The following is a 22231-nucleotide window of genomic DNA, read 5'->3' as shown; positions in this document are numbered from 1 at the left end:
GTGGTCGTTCATTTTGGCCCCCGACTCACCATTGGAAGGAGGCTCATATGCTTAGAAGTAGAATTATTTTATGACATGTAGGACATTTAGCATTTCATGCAGTCGTTTGCATATGCCTTTTCTCGCCTGCGAATCTGACTCTCCATCTTCTTTGCTCAGAATTGTTCGATTTCTTCTCGGTGGAGCTTCTTCTAAACTTTGCAAGGTATGTTTATTAGTTTTTCTGGACATGGTCACCTGTCATGAGGGGGAGCTCAGTGGAGGAGTTTTCACCATCGCACGGGTCCACAGGCTCGTCTGTAGGGCAATGTGCTTGATTAGTGATGGTATAAGGAAGCAAGCCGAGCAAGCCAGTAAGCAGCATCCCTATGTGTCTCTGCTTCAGATCCTGCCTCCAGCTCCTGGGCTTCTGCCTTGGTTTTTGTCAACAGTGGACTTTTGCCTCTCCCAAGTTGCTTTTGGTCAATGTTTGACGTAGCAACAGAAACCTAACTAGGACATCTGATTAATAAAATCTTTAATAAAATAAGATCCTCACACAGCCCGTTCTGGCCTAGTTAGTGACTGGACCCATCAACACCAAGGGCTCGATTGTAGAAGCTGAGGTGCAGTGTGGTGCCCCTTTTGTCCCTCCATCTTCTTTCCCACTGTGATGAGTCCAACTCAGGGTTACCTCCTCAGGTGTGCCTCTTTGTCCCATAGTGTCCCCTTCACATTTGTCAGTGTTCCCAATGTTCTTACCTTCAAAGACTGTGAGGATCACCTTGCTATCTGTGTCACCCATGCCTCTTACCTAAGGAAAAGGTCTACGCCTTTCACTCCATTATTGAGATCCACTATGGAGTATGGCACAAGAAAATGATTAATAAATGCTTTTCTTTACCTTTTCATTCGAGTCTGTATGTCTGTGTGCGTGCCTGCCCGTGTGTGTGTGTGCTTTCGGCTTTGGTCACAAGCATCTTTACCCACAGAGCCATCTCACTGGCCCAGTATTTTTCTGATGGAAATCTGCTGGGACTACTAACAGTGCGCCTCTCTGTTGACTAGCTTATAGATGGTGGCATGCTTTACACTTTCTTCACTATATTCAATACTGACCACAACCTTGGGGGGTAAAGACTGTTATTTTACAAGAAGAAACATCGAGGGGCTGAATGTCCTGCCTCACCCATGTGACTCGTGACCTGCGACACCAACGCTTGGGTGCATTCATCCTGCCATTACTTAATTTCTGTCTAGATTGTAGCAGAAGCATGAATCTTTCATATTTCTACTATAGAAAAATGGCTTTGCTTGTTCAGCCCATTCCTTTTTTTTTTTTTTTTTTTTTTTTTTTTTTTTTTTTTTGGTTTTTCAAGACAGGGTTTCTCTGTGTAGCCTTGGCTGTCCTGGACTCACTTTGTAGGCCAGGCTGGCCTTGAACTCTTTAAGATTTTCAGCTTAAAAAGCAGATCTCACAAAACTCACAATGTGCTTTATTAAGCGGGAGCCACCAGGTTGTCTAAACATTCCCTTGAACAGTGAACACGCAGCAGCCAGTGTGGCTAACTGTGCTGTTAGTCTCTTGCAGACGAAGACTGGCGTGTCATCCGGGCTTTCCCCTTAACTCCCTTTGTGTGCAGGTTCTCACTCATTCTAACAGAATAGAGACTCTTGATAAGTGAGAAAGCTGGCCACAGGAGGAAGATGCAACAGCGGAGGTGCTGTGCGGTGCTTTTACAACTACTACCTTACCGTATTATCACGTGCTAGGGGACAGCACCATCCCTTTGGTCCATCTGTTTACATCATAGCCCTTGCCACTAAGCAACCTTTGAGGCAAGAGCACTTCAGCGTTTCTACATCACACCTACAGTTAGCCACAGTTTATTTTAAGAGTTAGGACTTGGGAGTTGGAGAGATGGCTCAGCGGTTAAGAGCACACTGTCTGCTCTTCCAGAGGTCCTGAGTTCAATTCCCAGCACCCACAGGGCAGCTCAAAACTGTCTGTAACACCAGTTCCAGAGGGTCAGACACGCTCTCACAGACGTACATGCAAGCAAAACACTAATGCAAATAAAATAATTAATTAAAAAAAAAAAAAAAAAGAAGAAGTTAGGATTTCCCTTTGTCAAAGCAATAGTAAGACATTCCTCAGTTTCCTCTATTTCTGGGTAATGTAGTTTAATTTGGTGTTGGTAGACTTTTATAACTTAGAGGAATTATCTCTCCCATATCACTTGCAGTAACTGGAAAACACTGTGCTTGTTGGGTTATTGATGTTTCTCCATTTGGTTTGATGAGTTCCAGGCTGGTCTGATCGACAGAGTGAGTTCCAGACAGCTAGGGTTACACAGAGAAACCCTGTCTCAAAAAAACTAACCCCCCTTCAAAAAAAAAAAAAAAAAACCTAATTGGGTGGGTTTTTCTATATTCTCAGAGAGTTTCACAACTGTTTGATGAGTCAACTGCCCTGAAGGATTTTTTTTTTTTTTTTTTTAAATAGCCTTAGTTAACCTGGGGCAGGGCAGATATTAATCCCCTAAACTACCTTTCAGTCACTCTGCCCTAATCCCAGGCCATCTGTTTCTGATCATTTTTATCAAGCTACCTCCCATCCATAATCCCAAATACTTGCTAATTATCATCATCTGGGCCAAATCTCCATCCATGCTGGGTTTTTAATCTAGCTCATCATCCACTAAAGAAGCCTTTACCCCAAAGCAGGCACTTCCTGAGACCCTCCAACTCTCCCAACCCCCAAGCAAAACTCCTGTACCTTCTGCCTTCCTGAATGAGGCTATCCCAGACATTTCATGAGTAGAACAGGAATCTTCTAGGTGTGTTGTTGTTTCTGTTTTTTGAGATAACATCTCATGGAAGCCAGACAGGTTTGAAGCATGCCATGTAGCCAAGGGTGACCTTGACCTCCTGATCATCCCACCTCTGCTTTCCAAAGTGCTGGGATGACAGCTCTCAGTGTGTGTGTGTGTGTGTGTGTGTGTGTGTGTGTGTGTGTGTGTGTGTGTGGTGCTGGAGCTCAGACCCATGGCTTTGTGCATGATACGCAAGCACTTTGCCAGCGGGCTGCAGTTAAGTTTGTGGTTTGGAGCTTCACCATACCATAAGCCAGGTCTTTACTTGTATTAATTGTCAGACAATGCTCCGTCAGAGAAGAGTTGATAGGAATTGATAGACATTTGGTTTATTTCCACAGTTCACCTTTATTGATAATACTGCCATGAACACTCATGTGTTTTGTGTAGAAATAAAATTTCATTTATACACATATACATTTGTATGTATGTGTGTCTATCTATCTGTCTGTCTGTCTATCTATCTATCTATCTATCTCCAGAAGAAGAAATGCTGAATAATCTGGTAACTCTGTTTAACATTTTGAAAAAGTGACGGACAGTGTTGAGATTGCTGACAGCAGTATATGAAGATCCTAGTTTCTTTGTACTGTCTCCAGCTCCCTTGCCGTCATCGTTGGTAGAGCCCAGTGATGGGTGTGAGTGTTTCCTCACTGCTTTCGATTTTTCTGTCCTGGTAGCTGATGATACTTAGCAACTTTAATTGTCCATTGACCCACTTTTTTTTTAATCACCCTAGGAAGAACATTAACTAAGATTCTTGGCCCATGTTTTAAGTTGTATTTTTTGTTTTACTGTTCCATTAGAAGAGTTCTTTGCATAAACTACAGGCAGATTCCTGTCCGGTGTACGATTTGCAAGCATGTGTACCTCCCACCGTGCGGGATGCCTTTTTGCTTCCTGCTGGGTACAGCTGTGTGTTTGTAACCTCCTTTCTTATTCAGGACATTACATCTCCCATATCCTTATGGTCCACACTCCTTTTCTTTGTTATGAAATGCGGTTAGCGCTACAAGGCTTGTGCGTGGTACCAGAAGAAGCCTCCTGAGTCTCCAGAACCGGGGACTCAGCCTAACATAAGACACAAGGTCGACAGTGATGTGCTCAGCTACATTAAAATGAACTTTGAGTCTGAAAATGATAATCACCACCCAGACTGGTGCGAGAGAGCTGCTAGGAGGGGCCTGGATGGACTGCCCAAGAATCTGGGCTTGGGAAGGAACTCAAAGTCCTTGGTACAGAAGTCAGGCTCACAGTTTTTCTAGGACTCTTAATTATTTAAACCCACTTGCAGGAAGCTCATATAAAAGTGCTGTGTAACTTTGATAAGATTTGTAGTGGAACCGCTTCGAGTTCTATTGGATGCCAGGGTGAGAGGAAGCGGGGGTTGGGGGAGGGGACCAGTTGGTCGCCTAAGATTGATTCGCTTTCTCTTGGCACAGCAGTATTTGCTAAAAATCACTTCATCTCAAAGGATTGGCTGGAATTCCTGAATGAGAAGTAACCCCGTCCTTGATTCTTTCTCTTCTTCATGCAACAAAAATAACTATGTTTAGGAGAAAATGTTTGGCAGCCAAGCTGATTATCATACTATAATGGAAACAACTTACTTTGATAGACTGCGGACCAGAAAGCCTGTTGATGGGGCTGGAGAGATGGCTCAGTGGTTAAGGGCACTGGCTGCTCTTCCAGAGGTCCTGAGTTCAATTCCCAGCAACCACATGGTGGCTCACAACCATCTGTAATGTGATTTGATGCTCTCTTCTGGCCTGCAGGTGTACATGCAGGCAGAACACTGTATAAATAATAATAAATAAATCTTAAAAAAAAAAAAAAAAAAAGCCTGTTGATGATGTACTCTCCAGTAACTACTACACTTCAGCGAGGTTAGGAACAGACCTCAGAAACGGCATTGCCTAGAGCATAGCAGTCCCCAAGGCAGACCCCTTTTTCTGCCAGGCTGTAGCTGGGCCTTAGAACAACTGTTCAGACCCACAGGATGCATGAAAAGATGGCAGGAAGTATTCTATTAGTCAGACTCACAGAGCAGAGGCAGGAGTTCCAAGGGAGTCCCCCTTACCAGCTGCTTCTTAAAGTGTTTGCTTTCTTTTTAGACACCGCTTACTCTTGATGTGTCAGGTAGTAAAGGAGTAAATATTATTATAATTCAGTATTAGTAGAGTCAGCAAATGTCCTGACCTGCCTCCTCTACTCGTGCCCTAACCACCTGGCTGTTCATGAGTTTAAACCGGGAGATAAACTCTTGCATCTTTACCATTAGCTGTCCAGAAGGGACTCTGCAAAGAACCAAAGCCTGTGACCTCGGGACAGGACTCCTCTGTCTCCACAGAGCTAGGTTGCTGGCCTCTTTTAAGGCGTAGGTGTGGACCCTGGGGGAGGAGGGACACAGAGCTCCTCCACTGTGAATTCTGTTCCTGTCTTTGGAAATTAGCCATGGTTCCTGGGAAAAAAACCAGTCAGTGGCATGTACATAGTGTAACTTGTTTTCCAAAGCACAGATTCCTCTGCGTAGTCACTTAGCAGATAATTTTTCATCCTATGTGTTTGCTTTGTGCTTTTTCTAAATTCGTAGATGCACATCCTCCGTGCTCCTAAAGTATTAAAACGGCCAACGAGTCTCAGGATTACGTGTGTCGGTAAAGGTGTTGGTTTGAACAATGTGGGAAAGGGAAGGCAGCAGGGAACAGCCTCGGTGTCATGAGTAGAATAGTAAGCTGGAGTCTGAGGAATGCCCTGCTATGAATGGATTATTTGGATATAGAAAGAAGTTATTTTTAGGTCCGGCATCCCTATAAACCCTGAAGCTAACCATTTTACAAACGAGGAATGTATGTCCTAAATAAAGATTGCCAGATGTCAGTCTCTCTGTGTGCCAACTGACAATTGTTTCGTGGCTCAGACGTCTGGGAGAGATGCTGCCCAGTTCTGTTCTATTCAGGCTCAAAAGGAGTAGTTAATGCAGAAATGCCACTGGATATTTTATAATGCGTTCAGATACCAACAGCACCCCTGGCGTTTGGAATTATCTGAAAGGCTGCAATTTTCTTTCTCTCATGACTCAATGTCTGTTTGTGGTATTACAAGTGTAAGACATATTTCTATTCAAATTTTCTCTTTAAAAAAAAAAAAAAAAGCCAGCAGATGTTTTAAGCTAACACAACCAAGGACGGTGAAATGGCATCATGGGTAAAGGTGCTTGCCATCGAGCTGATGATCTGAGTTCATTGCCTAGACTTAAACATGGGGGAGGGACAGATATAACCAACTCCTATAGGTTGTCCTCTGTCCCCCACATCCGCTGTATCTTGCATATATGCCCACATACATGCATACACATAATTATAATGACTAAATGGGTATAATATAAAAAGGTAGAAACCAAGCTGGATACAGGATCCCAGCAGAGGCCGTAAACAGGGTCCCCTGTGTGGCAAGAGTCACTCTGCATGCCTTGCCTATTTGCGTGGTCCTGGTCATTTTCATGACGTCATCAGATGGATTCTTGTCTTTCCTTAGAGATCCGAGCTCAACTGGTAGAGCAACAAAAATGCCTTGAGCAGCAGACGGAGATGCGAGTTCAGCTGCTCCAGGACCTGCAAGACTTCTTCCGGAAAAAAGCCGAAATTGAGACGGAATATTCTCGGAACCTAGAAAAGTTGGCAGAGAGGTTCATGGCCAAAACAAGAAGCACTAAGGACCATCAACAGTTCAAGTAAGAGAAGCTATTTCTAGCCGTGGGTATTGCTCTAGGGGCTGGGGGCTTGCCTAGCATCCATGGGGTTACAGGTTTGGCATCTGGGGGTAAGATGAAGGAGAGGGGAAGGGAGGGAGAAAGAAAGGAGGGAGGGCTGAAGGAAGGCTTGAGCCATAGGCTCAATACCTCGGATGCAGTTAGGAGTGGCAGGAGGGAGAGAGAAAGAGGGACCGAGGGGCAGACAGATGGAAAGAGCCTTGATTTAGAGTCACTTGTCCAAGGCGAGGGGTACCTTGTCTTTTCTCCAAACCTCCTTGGTTCTACACATTTTCTCTTTTGTCTAAGAAGTTATTAGCAAACACGTCGCCATAAATCTAGCAGCCTTTTTCCCTTCCCACTTACACTGCATAGACATACATTTATATTTTAAACCAATGTTTGTAAAACTTCCCAAGTACAGAAAAAGAGCTGACATCAGCCATGATGGACATTTGGAAGGATGAGCTTAAGGTAACTGCTTTAAGCAAAGGCCTCACAATTTCTGTAAGGAGTCAATTGTTTTTGTTTTTCGTTTTCCCCTCTCCGTTTCTTGAAAACAATTCTTGCCCTATAGCCCAGGCTAGCCTAGTACTTGTGACAGCCCTGCCTACGAAGTGCCAGGGTTACATACCTGCACCACTCTCTAATGATTTCTGTATGAAAATAAGCAAGAGCTTTAGTTTAGGTTTAGTGTCCCTCGGGGCCATGCGGCACCACCACCCAACACGTCTGTGGTAGTTATACTTGAAACATTTTACAAACAAAGACTTTTTAGTAAAAGCTTACGGGTGAGCACAGCTAAACATCAACATTAATTGTCCTTCATTGGATTACAGTGAGCATACAGGTTATTTTGTTCACGAAGCGTACTTTATAACTAAGCAGAGAGACAAGTAGGTAATTCTACACAAGTATACCAACAAGGGCAAGAAAAGGCAAGCCAGACAGACAAGGCTGAAGCACAGTCTGTATTGGTGGTAGATAAGGTACCATCCTGAAAGAGTGTGTGTGTGTGTGTGTGTGTGTGTGTGTGTGTGTGTGTGTATACACATGTAGTGTAAAGGTACACAGACAGACATGAATGTGTACCTGCTGAGGAGACCAGAGAACAAGCGAGGGACATCGTCTCTTAGGTGTTGTTACCTGCCCGTCTCTATCTCCTCAATTTTGGGCTCTGTGGCTCAAACACTACACCCCAAGTCATCTCCTTAGCCCCAAGAAGAGTGATCTGTAAGTGGGTATCTACTAACTAGCTGACTAGGAAGGGGAACTGAAGAAGGGGACCCCGTGGTTAAGGACCAGAAGGGAAGGTTTTATAGGCCAAGGTTTGCAAAATAGTAGTTCTTTGTGACTGCATTATAATTGGATGGTCAGCGTGGCCACAGGTATTAGTTGGAGCACACCACAGATCCTTACCCATCTTGGTGGGCAGTTTGGGCTTTCTTTACCCTGCACACCTAGGACTTGTTCGAGTGTTTTAAGTTGAACTGCCCACACCTGCACTTAAGTGACAGCTAAGGTTGTGGGCACAGGAGGATAGCAGGGAAGGGAAACCAGGGGTCTCTCATGGGGTGTGGCCTAGAGTGGTAATCTAGTCACCCTAGAGAGAGAGAGTGGAACACCCAGTTGGGGAGATAGTTAAAAGGGCAGCGTGGGCTTTTGTTTCAGAAAGCATGGTTGGGGGGGGGGGGCGCTGGAGTGATGGCTCAGAGATTAAGAGCACTGACTGCTCTTCCAGGGGTCCTGAGTTCAATTCCCAGCAACCACATGGTGGCTCACAACCATCTATCATGTGATATGACGCCTTCTTCTGGCCTGCAGGTGTACATGCAGGCACAACACTATACATAATAATAAATAAATACATCTTTGAAAAAACAAAAAGAAAAGAAAAGAAAGCGCGGTGGGCCAGGGGATCCGGAAAACACCTTGTAAAGCTCACAACCTGGCTTCATTCACAAGCCAGGAAGCCCTGGTCTGAACAGTGACTCCTGCACGACTCCATCCTTACAGCCCTTCTCTGAGCGTTGGTTTTTCTGACAGGAAGTGTGAGAGCTCATGATCCTAAATGTCATGTCAGACAGGGTAAAGTCCTTACTGCGGCTTGGTAGCTGGGGTGGGGGGTGGGGGGGGGATGCACAGGCAGTATTCCTTCTCCTTTTTCCAGCCAAACGGGTCTTCAGCACAGTCACGCTCATCGGAGCTAGACCCTCGGGGCCTGCTATTAATCAATTTGAGGCCACTGTCTGTGTGAACTTAGCCTAAAGTGGCGACTGCACGTGGAAAGGGCAAGTCTCAGGTCAGCCTCCCACACAGACTCACTCTGGCCCTTGTCAAATCCTTGGTAAGCTCTCGCTCTCTTGCTGACAGTCAGGACGCAGTGGGTGGCTGTGGTAAGGATCAACTTCTGAAGAAAAACAAGTAACTGTATATGTGCATCAGTTACTGGGTTCCCGAGGCATGAGGGCAGACATTTAAATGGAGGTAGGATCCCAAGTCCTCTTCATAATGACCTCCTGAGACAGGTTCTGTCCGATTACGCACTGTACCAGGAGAAGGAAGTATAGAAAGGTCAGCAGTGTTGACCCTCAGCCACACAGATTACTTGTAAGTAAGAGCTGAGAGGAAGTACAAGCCACCACCCTTCATTAACATTTATGCAAACTTGAGGCAGGGTCTGCCTCAGTTGTCTAAGCCAGCCTGGAATTTGTCATCCTCCTGCCTCGGCCTTCCAAGTGGCTGGGATTGTTCACGTGTACTTCCAAGCTTGGCTTGACATTCCTAGCCTCAACCTGCCTACTGCTTCTCACTCAGTAAATAAAGAATACCTGCTATTATTGTTATATTACTATCGACATCATGATTGCCACTAATAGCAAGGCAATGATAATAATGACTATAATGAACAATAATATTCTGTGGAGGAAATACTATTTAATGCTTTCGTCTGAGTGGGAATGAGCATACAAAGATGTATGAAATATTCTCAAGGAATTTAGGAGCTACTTCAGGATAGAGGATAAGCATAGTTCAAATGAACAAAGTAGCTCTCTCTTCTGGAGCTGACTAGACAGAGGATGTGAATAGAAAGGCTCAGGAACCTACCATGCTTTCACCTGCCATGCTTTCACCTGCCATGCTTTCACCTGCCATGCTCACACCTGCCATGCTCACACCTGCCATGCTCACACCTGCCATGCTCTCACCTGCCATGCTCTCTCCTGCCGTGCTCACACCTGCTGTGCACACTCCTGCCATGCTCTCTCTCACCTGCCATGTACACTCCTGCCATGCTCACACTTGCCATGCACACTCCTGTCATGCTCTCTCCTGCCGTGCTCTCACCTGCCGTGCTCACACCTGCCGTGCACACTCCTGCCATTCTCACACTTGCCATGCACACTCCTGCCATGCTCACTCCTCCCATGCTCTCACCTGCCATGCTCTCTCCTGCCATGCACACAATGTTCCTTCTTGATGATTCTAAGAAAAAAGATGACCCAGGTCAGGGCTGGAATTCCAGGGTGCAAGGGGTTTTTTTCCTGTGTCCCTTTCTGCTTCTGATCTTGCCTTCTTTTTCTTTTAGAGACTGTAATTGTATGTAGGTGTTTGGGGTGGTAAATATTTTTGATTTTGTTTTTAACACAGGGTCTTGTTATAAAGCATACTTGAACTTGAATTTGCTATGTAGCCCAGCCTGGCCTTAAAGTTCTCAACCTTCCTGCCTCAACTTCCCAGATTCAGTGCAGTATTGAATGCAGAATCTGAGGGGCCTAATGGTAGAAAGACATGAACTGCTTCTTCCCCCACCCCCCACCTCCCTGACTGAATGTTCAATCCTAAATGTTCATGAATAATAAAATATTACCTCTGGCTGGAGAGATGGCTCAGTGCATAAAGTGCTTGCTGTGCAAGCCTGGCGACCTGCATTCTGAGCCCAGAACCTGTGTCAAAGGCAGGCGTGGTAGCTCACATGTGTCCTGTAGTCCTGCAAGAAGACAGGAGGCAAGGCAAGAGAGTCCTTAATGGTTAAAAGCTGGGAGCCTGGCCTACACAGTGGCAAATAAGAGCCCCTGTTCAAACCGTGTGGAAGGCGAGGGCCCCGATCAGCGGCTGGTCTCAACCCTCTACACCTGTGCCACTGAAATGTACACCACTGTCTCTTCACTGCCCCCTTCTCTCCTTCCCTTCTCACATACACATGCAAATTAAAAGAAAAATTAATAAAACCCCACATCTGACTACATGGCACTTCTGTGCCTGTATTAGGAGAAACACTGCCATTTTGCCATTTCATGGTTAGTTTTTATAGTCAACAACAACAAATTGTACTTTTAATATATATATATATATATATATATATATATTTTAAGATTTATTTATTTATTATGTATACAGATCTCGTCATAGATGTTGTGAGCCAACATGTGGTTGGTGAGAATTGAACCTATGACCTTTGGAAGAACAGTCAGTACTCTTTACCTCTGAGCCATCTCTCCAGCCCTTAATATATATTTTTAAGCAGTGACACTTTCATTGCTCATCATGTTGGGATAGCATTTTTCTTTGAGAGAGAGAGAGAGAGAGAGAGAGAGACTGTCTCTCTCTCTCTGTGTCTGTGTCTGTGTGTGTGTGTGTCTGTGTGTGTCTGTGTGTGTGTGTGTGTGTGTGTGTGTGTAATTTTGTGTGTTTTGTAGTCCATTTAGTTTTATTATCTAAAGTATGCCAGGAGCATTTATGAATCTGAGACAGCTCAGTGAATTTCAACAGGACACGTGACATACCACGAAACAGCAAACTTTTGGGTTCTATTCATGAGCTGTGAGACAATACTATAAGTCTCAGATTTCCCCAGCAATAGGTTTTGGAGACTGGCGGTTATGCATCCAGGGATTAATAAAGAACACTCAAGTTTGTGTTCCGCCGAAACCATGCCTGGCCAGATTCCTTTTCCAGCAGTAGGCTGAATACTCAAAGCAGACTTTGTGAGCTGTGGCGGACCAGTCTGTGTGTGAGACAGTAGCCCATAGATTCTCATGTAAACTCGAGTGCTTTTCTTAGTGGGGTACTGACCCTGGGGGCTGCCTAAGCACTGTCTGGGTTGAGCTCCTGGGGTTCAGGTCAGGGGCAGGAGGTTGCACCAAGGGTTTTAAGCCAAGTTACAAGATTCCTGCAGGCCCTACTGACAAATGCCCAGCACAGAACAAATGGCAACAGCACCCATCTGTCACAGCTCATCCATCCGCGTGGGTGGATGCTTTTGGCTGATCCAGGTAGCTTTGAAATCGATGGTAATTCTGTGCTCCTTTACCTCTCAGGAAAGACCAGAACCTGTTGTCGCCAGTGAACTGCTGGTATTTGCTCCTGAACCAAGTGAGGAGAGAAAGCAAAGATCATGCCACCTTGAGCGACATCTATCTGAACAACGTCATCATGCGGTTCATGCAGATAAGCGAGGATTCCACCCGGATGTTTAAAAAGGTAAACTGCGTTCATTCTGCTGTAGTGTCTTCGAGATAGCCGCCTTGCCTGCTGCCGCCCCTTAGAGAAGGTGCCGGAAAGGAATTAAAGGTGTGAATGTTCTAAAGACACAGATAAGTTGCTTAAACCTGACTGTATTTATAGTGTGTGTGTGTGTGTGTGTGTGTGTGTGTGTGTTGTATACAGCATTATATACTAAATATACATATTTATATTTAGTAAATTAATGAATATTTGACCTGAGCAACATGAACAACAAAATAAATTTTTCTCATGGTGGGTACCTGCAGGGTGCTGGAGAGAAAGACCAGTGGTTAAGAGTTTATGCTGCTTAGCTTATACCTAGAGGACCCAAATTTGATTACCAGTACCCAGGTTGGGCAGCTCACAACTGCCTATAACTCCAGCTCCAGGGGGACCTGATGTCTCTGCCCTCCATGAACACTTGCAGTCACATGCTCAGACACACACACACACACACACACACAATTAAAATAATAAAAATCTTTATTTTTTTTTAAGTACCTACGAGCTTCCCTCTTTGTTTCAGCTGACCCCCATGCTTAGAAAAGAGCCACACGTAGAGCAGAGGGCCTCGGGTTCTTTCCCGGCTCTCACATGACCAGACTTGTACAGCATGTGCTGCCCGCCCAGGAACATGTTATCCTACTGTCTTCTTAGGTTATAAGAAAACAACCACGGGGCCCAGAAATTCTGTTTCTAATATGTTAGAGAGCTTTCGCCTTCCTGAATCCATTTACAGAAAACAAAACCTGGGCTTTTATGTCATCTTCATTAGCTTCAGTCAGCTCTCAGCAAATATTTTTTGTTGAGCATAATAACGAAATTGGAGCATTTCCTGTGCAAAGGACACACACAGCTCCTCGCGACCTTTTGGTTTCTACAGTGAGAGCACGAATCTCCACAGACGTTCTCAGCTTTGTGTTCACAGTGTCCTGTGCCTAGATTTCTTCCTAGACCTTTCTTTAGTAATGTTTTCACTTCAGGGAAGGGGTGGGAGGGCACCCTGTCAATTCATGATGTATTTGTGTCTCAAAGGGGCCTCGTAACACAAGGGTGTAGTGTCACACAGCACAGGGGTGTAGTGTCACAGAGGCCAGCCAGAAAATCTCAGTTGTGCTTGAGGTAGTCACATGAGATTTGATTTCCGACCTAGAAATGGAATTTAGCAAGTTCTAAGTCATTGTGTGCTGTGTTAAAGAGAGAAAATGTGTTTCAAATGAGGGAGAACCTTCTGTGTTGGATCTAGGACTAGGTAGTGAGTCACCCTCACATCTTAAGTGAGAGAGCTTAGAAATACATATTGGTTTCAACTGAGCCAGCAGAGTGTAGGAATCTTCTTGCCCCACTCCCCACCCGACCCCTGCCCACAAGCCCCTTCTGTGGAGACCATATTCACTTTGGTGGTTATCTGTGAACACCTGTGGCTTTGTCCGGATGCTAGGTGCCAGGCTGCAACACTGGAATAAGGCTGGTCTCAGGAAGGTTGCAGTGACCGCACATTTGGATGCTACTAAAAGCTACTTCCCCAACATGGGGGCATTGGGCAGGAGTCCTCCAGGACCTACACGGCCGGCTCTTCATTTATCCATCCACTGAACAAAACATCTGTAAGCTGTGTGGCTGGAAAAGCTGAGTTAAAAGACATGTCCCTGCTTGCATGAAACTCGTTATAATAATTACGCATTCCCAAGCTACAGAGATGCTCCGCCCACTGTGGGAGCCTAGAAGGTACAGATCTTCACTTTACCTATGGGACAGGAAAAGGTTCAAATAAGAAGCACTGGGAATGAAGGGCATGGGGGTGGGGTGGGGGAGCTTTCTAGGGCCTGCAGGAACCTGTGTGTATAGAAAGTGTGGAGCTCGATGGGACCAGACTGCATTGAGAGGATGAGGATGCCTGGTGAAATGGAGGCTAGCAAAGATGGCCAAATAAGGAGGGGACCTCACATGACCAGGGCAAGGGCTTAATGAACCTGACAGAAAGTAGGGCTGGCAGTCACGTGTGTTTGGGTGAGAACACTGGCTCTTCTGCTTCCCTGCTTTTTGGTCTTGGGAGGTTGATGGAAAGAGCAGAGAGAATACTACTCTTGTCTACTCTTCCAGAGAGTGGACAAAGCAAGGTTGGGCAGAGGGAGAGGCTAATGTTCCGTGAGCTCTGGGGCTTTGGAGAACCTCTGGAGTTATCTCATACCCAGTCAGGGAGCCATGGGGCTTTTGGTTCGGAGCCCTTGAACTTGGAGTGCTCTGGGGAAAGGCAGCTTGATGCAGGGGAATTCTTTCGCAAGGGCAAGTCCCAGGGAGGGATCAGCTGTGAGTCTCACCAGCCCACAGCCAGCATTCCCCGCAGTCGGGGAAATGAGTTCCTAACTTGTAAAGAGGAATCTTGGAAATGCACAGTAAATTAAAAAGCGGACAGCCACATACCTGCCTGTTCACTGCTGGAATTCATTACTTACTCAGATGCTAAGGCTTACCATACATCCAGTAGAGTCTTGCCGCTCTTGTTCGTTAGTGGGAATGTTCTGTACATCTCCCAGTCATGGCTGATGAGCTGGAAAGGGCCAGTCATTACAACCACAGGGACAGAGGAGGGTCCAACTCATAGTCTACTTGTCAAAGATACCACGTATGTGGCCTAACACAAAATCAAACATTACAAAACAGTGAGTTCCTCCTTCCCCTCCTCCCTCTCCTCCTCCACCTTCTCCTCTCTCCTCCCCCTTCCTCCTCCTCTGTCCCCTCTTCCTCCCTCCTCCCCCTCCTCCCTCTCTTCCCCCTCCTCTTTTAGCCTTTCAATAGCAGAGATCTCAGGTGTGAACTTGGTGAATGGAGATGCCGCTGTGTTTCAAGCTGGAACACACGTTCCTTTTGAGTTGTGTTGTGTTTGTTTTGGTGTCCCGGGCTGTCAAGGCAGCGCATGATCTTCTCCTCTCTGCCTCCCTCGTGCTGTGATTATGGGCTGGCACTGCCCCATCTGGCTTTTTCTTTCTTAGTCACCAAGTTTCCAGTTCCCCAGCACATTTTCTATCGTTACAGCGCTGGATGGGCTTTGACCGCCTATTTTCTATCAATATGAAACAACCGCGACGAGCCCGAAGCGGCCTTTAGAGCTACTGTGGCATTCTGTAGTGCATGTCTCCTTTGGGAGGAGAGAGTTTGGGGTGACTTCATTTTTTTCAGAGTCTCCCCTGGCTTTGTGGAGATCTGTACAGATGCTGTGTGCTTGATAGTTGCCAGCCTCTTAAACTTAATCAGTGGAGGCATCCTTTCATTCAAGCTGTTGTGTCTAGTCAGAAGTTTGGAGCAGGTGATTGCAGGACCGCTTTTGTACCCAAATGGGTGTAGTGACCAAGAAGACTGTAGGTGTACCCGGTTTGATGCGGAGGAGTAGGCCACAACTTGGAGAACTAACTCTTAATTAGGTAGGGGCAGCTGTAAAAGTGCCTGTGCACGCACTTGACCTGGAAGTGGTTACGGAAACAGTTCTATATGAACCTGGCATAAAATGTGCAATGGGCAGACAGCAGGAGATCTTTTAAAATACTACTGGGCCAGGGAGATGGCTCAGTGATTGAGAGCGGGTACTGCTCTTGCGGAAGACCTGCCTTTGATTCCCAGCGTCCACACCAGGTGCTTCGTAAGCTCTCAGATGCCCCCTTCTGGCTCTGCAGGTGCCCCATTTACATGCACATACCCACACAGAGATACACACTTATACACAGATATTTAAAAATAAAATAAAACCCCTTAAACAATAATAATACTCAGTTATTAAAATACTTAAGTTTTAATCCTTTAAAAACTTTAAATTAAGCACTTGGGAGGCAGAGGCGGATTGCTGTGAGTTCGAGGCCAGCCTGGTCTACAAAGTGAGTCCAGGATGGCCAAGGCTACACAGAGAAACCCTGTCTCGAAAAACAAAAAAAAAAAAACCCTTTAAATTATGCCCATTGGTCAGAATTGACCAGGAATTAATGATAAGGCATCAAGGATGCGAAGGAAAGGTGTTTTGAGTGGAGACTGCGGCTTAGACCTTGTTAGCAGCTGAGTGGACTTGGACTATCTTTAAACTAACTAAAGAGTCTTTATAACTGGACCCCCAAAACCCACTCACACCATTGTTGGCTTACTCCTAAGTTATTTTTTTCACCCTTACACTTTAGTTTTTCTGCAAAGAAGGGGTGCCAGGGTACCTCCACCTGTCCTAGCCCTGCCTCCCAGCGTCAAGGGCCCTTCCTTCCTTACAATACTCCCCTGAAAGAGAGCATGCTGCATCTGGTTTGCGCCGCCTCCGGGGACGGGAAGCATGCCGCTCAGATGCTGCACGCTCAGATGCGAGCATCAGCAGTCAGAGTCACGGGCCATGCTGCAGCCACATTACAAGAAGCACTTATTTAAACACTAGTCGCATGATCTTACCAATTTCAAGCCTGTGTATGGAACTAAGTAGTCCAGGGAGAACTGTAAAATGGTGGCACTTGCCCATCTTAAATTGTCGCTGTGTCTCACAAATACTTTGAAAGCTATGGTTTATTTGTGGATTGTTTTCAAATTATTAATGTCTATTTACCTTTCTCTATTGTGCCCAGCTGTGCAAGTGTAATTTGTTTTGCTTCTTCGTCGATAACAATGACGTGGCATCAGCAAGCTGTCACTTGCTGATGTCGAAGGGCGCCGACCGAGCTCACGGATCCTCACAACTCCTAGCGTTCGGATACTATGAGGCGACATTTTGGGGTGATGGGAAAACATGCTCAGGGTTGTCAGCGGAGGAGGCACGCTTTCTATGCGCTCTTGTCTTTGCTCATAGGTGTTAGACAGTTCGTAGCTACTATAGGCTTTCTCAGGGTTTGGGGGATTGATAATTGGTCATGTCACTTTGTGGTCGAATACTTTTCAGGTTAGGTTTGGTTTTGGCTGTTATTTCTTTCCTGCAAAAATTTATTTTGCCCCTGAACATTGACTGGGAGACCAGAAGATCTCCATGTCCTAACAGAGGTATCTGCTCATCCATAGTCATTGCTGCTCTATTCATAATGCGAGGGGATGAAATTAGCCTTGACGTCTATCAATTGATGAATGGATAATAAAAATGTGGTACATGCACATGATAGAATTTTTTTCATCTCCAAAGAACAATGACATTTGCAAATACATGGAGGGAACCGGGGGGGGGGGAGGGTACATATTCCACTTAATAACCCAGGCACAGAAAGACAAATGCCGTGTGCTGTCTCTTGTATGCGCGTCCTAGTGTTTGAATCTTTAGATTTCTATATTTAACTTCCAGAATCCAGGAAGCTAGGAAAAAGGACATTAGACTGGGGGTGCCTTAGGGAAGAGGGTTAGAGGTGGGAAGGCTTCAGTGGGCCTGGGCTTGGGGGGTAAGGAAGAGGAGAAGGCAGAAGGACAGGGCTAGCCGAAAACCATGCCTGTATGAAAGCCTACTGCTGTGTAAGCTAATTTAAAATATAAGTTTTTTAAAAAGGGATAAGAAAGGAGATGCCATACAGGACTGGACGGCAGTAATCCTAGGACTCAAGGGTTCTGTAACTGCAGTTCTCAGTCTTCATCAGAGAAGCTGCTTTTGGGGGGGTGGGGTGACTAATACAGGGACTCACAACAGGTCAAAGTGCAGGGAGTAACTGATTGGCCCTGGAGTACTCAGCTCTAAATGGAACATCTATGTCACTGCCTCCCCTCCCAAGGCTCCAAGAACACAATAGAAGGGGGCAACAGAAATATCGTGAGAGCCAGAGGTTGGGGAGGACTACTGTGAAATGATGACTTCTGGAGGTGACCATCCTCATCCTCACGAACTCACAGCAACCGTGGTCACCTGCATAAGACCTACACAAAATCAAGCCAGCAAATAATTCTACCATGGAGAGCAGAGAGGGGCTTGTGCACTGAGGAGCTGTTCACAGTTGATAGCTTTTGGGGGAAGAAGAGTCAGGTTTCTTCAGGAGTATGGTTTCTGGTAGGTTGCTCATGTTCCAGTGGATGCCCTATGCCCGTGCACACATGGGTGCACTGTTTGGCCTCAGTGGATTATTTTGAGAGAGAGAGATAGAGAGAGAGAGAGAGAGAGAGAGAGAGAGAGAGAGAGAGAGAGAGAGAGAGAGAGAGAGAATGGAGTTGTGACAGAGATGCAGTGGAAGGGTTATGGAAGGAGTTGGGGTGGGGCAAGAAGGAAATTAAGGTAGAAATCTCAGTGCCAAAAAATCCCTCAGCAGGATGCCTCCTTGGTAGCTGTTAGTCAGGGAAGCTCCCAGTGTGTGCAAAACAGCACATGCTATTGCTGGTCCTTCCAGTTGACTACTGGAATCCGTTGGTAAGACCCTGTTCCCAGGGACGCTCCTTACTACACCTCTTCATCATAAGACACAGAGAAATCGATTTCAAGCTGAGCTGGAAATGTCCTCCCTACTGGCCAGCATCCTTAGACCCTGGAGGTGCTACCCAGGCTGGTAGAGGAGAAAAGGCATAAACAGCTGTAACCAGCTCTGGAACTTTATGAACTGCAGTTCCAACCCGACAAGGAAGCTGTGCCCACTGGTGCACTAATGGCACAGCTGTTTCATGGGTAACCAAGTGGTCTCTGGATCTGAGGCTACAGGAGGAAATTGTTACTTGGTTCTGTAAACCCAAGTCAAAAATGTATGGCCGAGGGAGGGGGGTCTTAGGCCCCCAAGAGTAACTTATTACTGTGTGCCTAAACTGACATGGCTCCAAACTTCAGAATGTCTCTCAACCTTAATCAGAGGAGTTTTTGTAACAAAGGGCAGTGGGTGCAGAAACGCTTGCTGCTTTTGATACTGAGAATAAGTGACATTGTCTCCACTGGGCCTACCCTTAGACTGGCCTTGTCACTGGTCAGTCATGGCCTGGGGAGGGCTAAAGTAGCTGAGCCTGGCCTCAGGCCTCTGAGAATAGCCCTCCTCTGACCTGAGTCTGTAGGTCACCAGATTCAGATGCACAGGTCTGGATCATTAGCCCACTTTGGGCATCAGGGATTGTGTGCGTTAATCTGACAAGAAGGAGAGATTACTGCTAAGGTCTGTAGTCTCTCTTCCATGCTGCTTCTATCAAAGTTAACTGTGTCTGTTTCTAAGCTTCAGTATGAAGGACAGAGGTGTTTCATGGGGATCAAGCCATGCTGGCAAAAGAGAGCACTTAAAGTAAGTTCCTGTCCAAACAGATGCTTTAGTTGAAGTTAATTAAAAAATAAAAATACATACAAACCACTAGTCGATTGCCAATCTCGAAGGCTCTGACCTTGTTTTGAGAAAAAGTTTAAGTCTGTGAGGGGCCAGTAGGATAGATCAGAAGATAAAAGTGCTTTACACACACACACATACACACACACACACACACACATGCATACACAGGCACACGCACACACGTACTCGTGCACATGAAATACTGAAAACTGCCAGTCTATTTGTGCAGAGTCTTTGTTCTTTTTTTAAAAATATAACAGTGTGTGTGTGTGTGTGTGTGTGTGTGTGTGTATTCTTTATAGATGTGTGGGAAACACTAAAAATGTTTTAATTACTCTATTGAATGCACCCAGTGTTTTGCATTTTTTCAACACTGATATGTATATTCATACATGTGATATACAGTGTCCTGTTTGTTTATATTTCACAGTTGTATATGTGTGTTTCGTTTACCTGTTTACTACAGATTTTGTTTTCATTGAGATACCATTGCATGTAGCTTGGCAACCTGCCCTTCTCATGTCTAGAAACTGATCCTCACATAGGGTACTTGACGGCTTTGTGGTGTGCAGCACTGTGTGCATGGCTCGGTGCCTTCTCCTCTAAGTGGACATCAGACTCTCCCACGCTCCATTAATATTTGACTCAGGTTGCATAATAGGACAAAGAATCGGCAGGTCAAGGGTGGCCTCAGGCTTTCACAGCCCGGATGCCCTTCTTATCCTTTTGAATTTCTGGAGTGATGACAGGCGTGGCTGTGACTTACCCAGTAACATGTTCCCTAAAAAGTCAATGTACTCAGGTTTGTCTTTTTCACTGTTTTATTAGCGAGAACTACAGGATGTTTGTTAGCCTGTCCATGCAACATTCGTAAATAATGAAAGGAGAACTTTCCCAAGGCATTTTAGTGCACTGTAGCAGAAGAATTAAATGCTATTCTGGTGGCCTCCAGGGTCAGCTCAATTATTGATATAAGTAAGAAAAGCCCAAGCTAACACTACTAGCTGGCTCTCTTGAGTGTCTTGGCAACCATATGGCTAGATTCTTTTTCTAGAAGTAAATCAAACCGGAACTGCTGTTTTCTTATCGTGGCAAACTTTCCAAAGTAGTTTTATGAAATATTTTTTTAGTTGGTTTTTGTGAATTATACACACCAAGATGGCTGGCTTTGGTAAATGCTTTATGAATGGCAGTGGTTGGTGCTGTTTTTCTTGGCTTCATGTAGTTGCCTCGTTGCCTGGCAACAAGAAGACACATGTGATTCACCTGGCTGGAAGTGTAGCAGGTGAGCAGCTACAGACTAGCAATTTGCCATCTGTTCAGAAGCTTTATCAAAGTCTTAAGGGGAGTTAAGCACACAATCCGTGTGTGTCTCCTCGAAAATGCATTACGTAATGATTTCTAAAGACCAACTGCTGTCAGCGATGTTGAAAGCTTTGCCCATATGGTGCATTACTGTGGTACCAATGCCCAGACATCAGTAGTTGGACCAATAATTAATTACCTTGAGAGTGGTTGCCAAGAAACATTTGAAAACTTGCTGAGGTTTATCTAGTTTACTTTTTTTTTCTTCTGTCTGCCTCTCTGTGAATTTTGGATTTTGTACATAAACATACCATGTAAAGGAGGTGCCCAATATAATAATTATTTTATAAATTAAAACCTTAGTGGAAGCAACATGGTCCAGATCATACCAATGCTTATGGGAAAACAATATGTACAGTAGACAGTTTGTCCCCAAACTGTACATGAGTGGGGAACAGGCAGATTCTCCACATCCTGCTGAATGCGCACTTTGAATTGTCAACATTGGGGCCAGGAACGAAAGATCTTCTGAATAAGAAAGCCGTTGGGTGGAGGCCTTGGCTGCCTCCTAAGGAGTTGTGAAATAGCAAAATAGAGGCATAAATAGGGAAACTAGGATGATCCTTTTTATTTAAGTAACTCCCATCACTCCTGTCAGAGCCTTTCAGACTCCTGCCTCACTCAGAGTATACACCCGTGTGTGTGTGTGTGTGTGTGTGTGTGTGTGTGTGTGTGTGTGTGTGTGTGTGTATAGAAAGAATGTAGATATAGACAGATAACGCTTAATCCCTTTGTGACATATTCCATACTTGTTTTTGTCTCTGTTTAATTTGCACCCAAGCCCCCAAGGGAAGCACTTTTTGCAGTCTTCACAGTAATTGATACATGCTAGGTGCTCAACAGATAATTCTTGAGCAAATGAAGTGATGGATCCAAAACTTCCATCTGTATTAGAAACAGGCAGTGAGTGGCGTCCACATGACAAGAAGCGCAGAGTGTGTGAGCACCATGCAATATTTACTGGGCCAGGTTTAAACAGCACCATGATGTGAGCTCCTTCCCCGGAAAAAGAAATCCACAGGTCGTCTTGGGAAACAGGCACCTTCATCACTGGAGCAGGCGGTCTGTTCTCTCATGGACCACAGACCGTAGCAAGTGACAGCAGAAAATATGGATGGTATCTTCTAGAAATTTGCCTGTAAAGAGGAGGAAAAGTGGTGAAAGTGTGTAGGTATTTAAAGAAGCATATGGGGCCAGGAAGTGTTTTGGTTTTGTATACATGTATTCCTTTCTTGTTTTTGTTGCTGTCACCGGTTTGTTGGTGGCAGTGGTGGTGGTGGTGGTGATTGAAATTTATTTACTTTTGATTTATTCACTTTACATCCTGATTGTAGCCCCTTCCCTCATCTCCTTCCTGTCCCTCCCTTTCTCCCCCATCACCCCTCCTCTAGTCCTCAGAAAGAGGGAGCCCTCCTGCCATATCATTTGATTTGACCTCAGCCTGTCAAGTCTCATCAGGACTGCCTGAGCCCTCTTCCTCTGTGGCCTGGCTGGCAAAGCCACCCAGCCAGGGCGGAAGTGATCAACAT

General features: G+C 45.4%; 1 protein-coding gene across 3 annotated transcripts in view; it reads left to right on the top strand.

Annotated features, from left to right (window-relative positions):
* Positions 1–22231, top strand: part of Srgap1 (SLIT-ROBO Rho GTPase activating protein 1) — a 274632-nt gene that overhangs the window by 119146 nt on the left and 133255 nt on the right. For all 3 annotated transcript variants that reach the window (XM_051170099.1, XM_051170098.1, XM_051170100.1), the window contains exons 2-3: positions 6393–6588; positions 11928–12090. In XM_051170099.1, coding sequence (XP_051026056.1) covers positions 6393–6588; positions 11928–12090 — 359 coding nt within the window. The remainder of the gene's footprint in view (positions 1–6392; positions 6589–11927; positions 12091–22231) is intronic.

Source organism: Acomys russatus, chromosome 28 (genome assembly GCF_903995435.1).
Source record: "Acomys russatus chromosome 28, mAcoRus1.1, whole genome shotgun sequence".
In the NCBI taxonomy this organism is placed as follows: Eukaryota; Metazoa; Chordata; class Mammalia; order Rodentia; family Muridae; genus Acomys; species Acomys russatus.
Note: the sequence above shows the minus strand (reverse complement) of the source record. Positions and strands in the feature narration are given on the sequence as shown.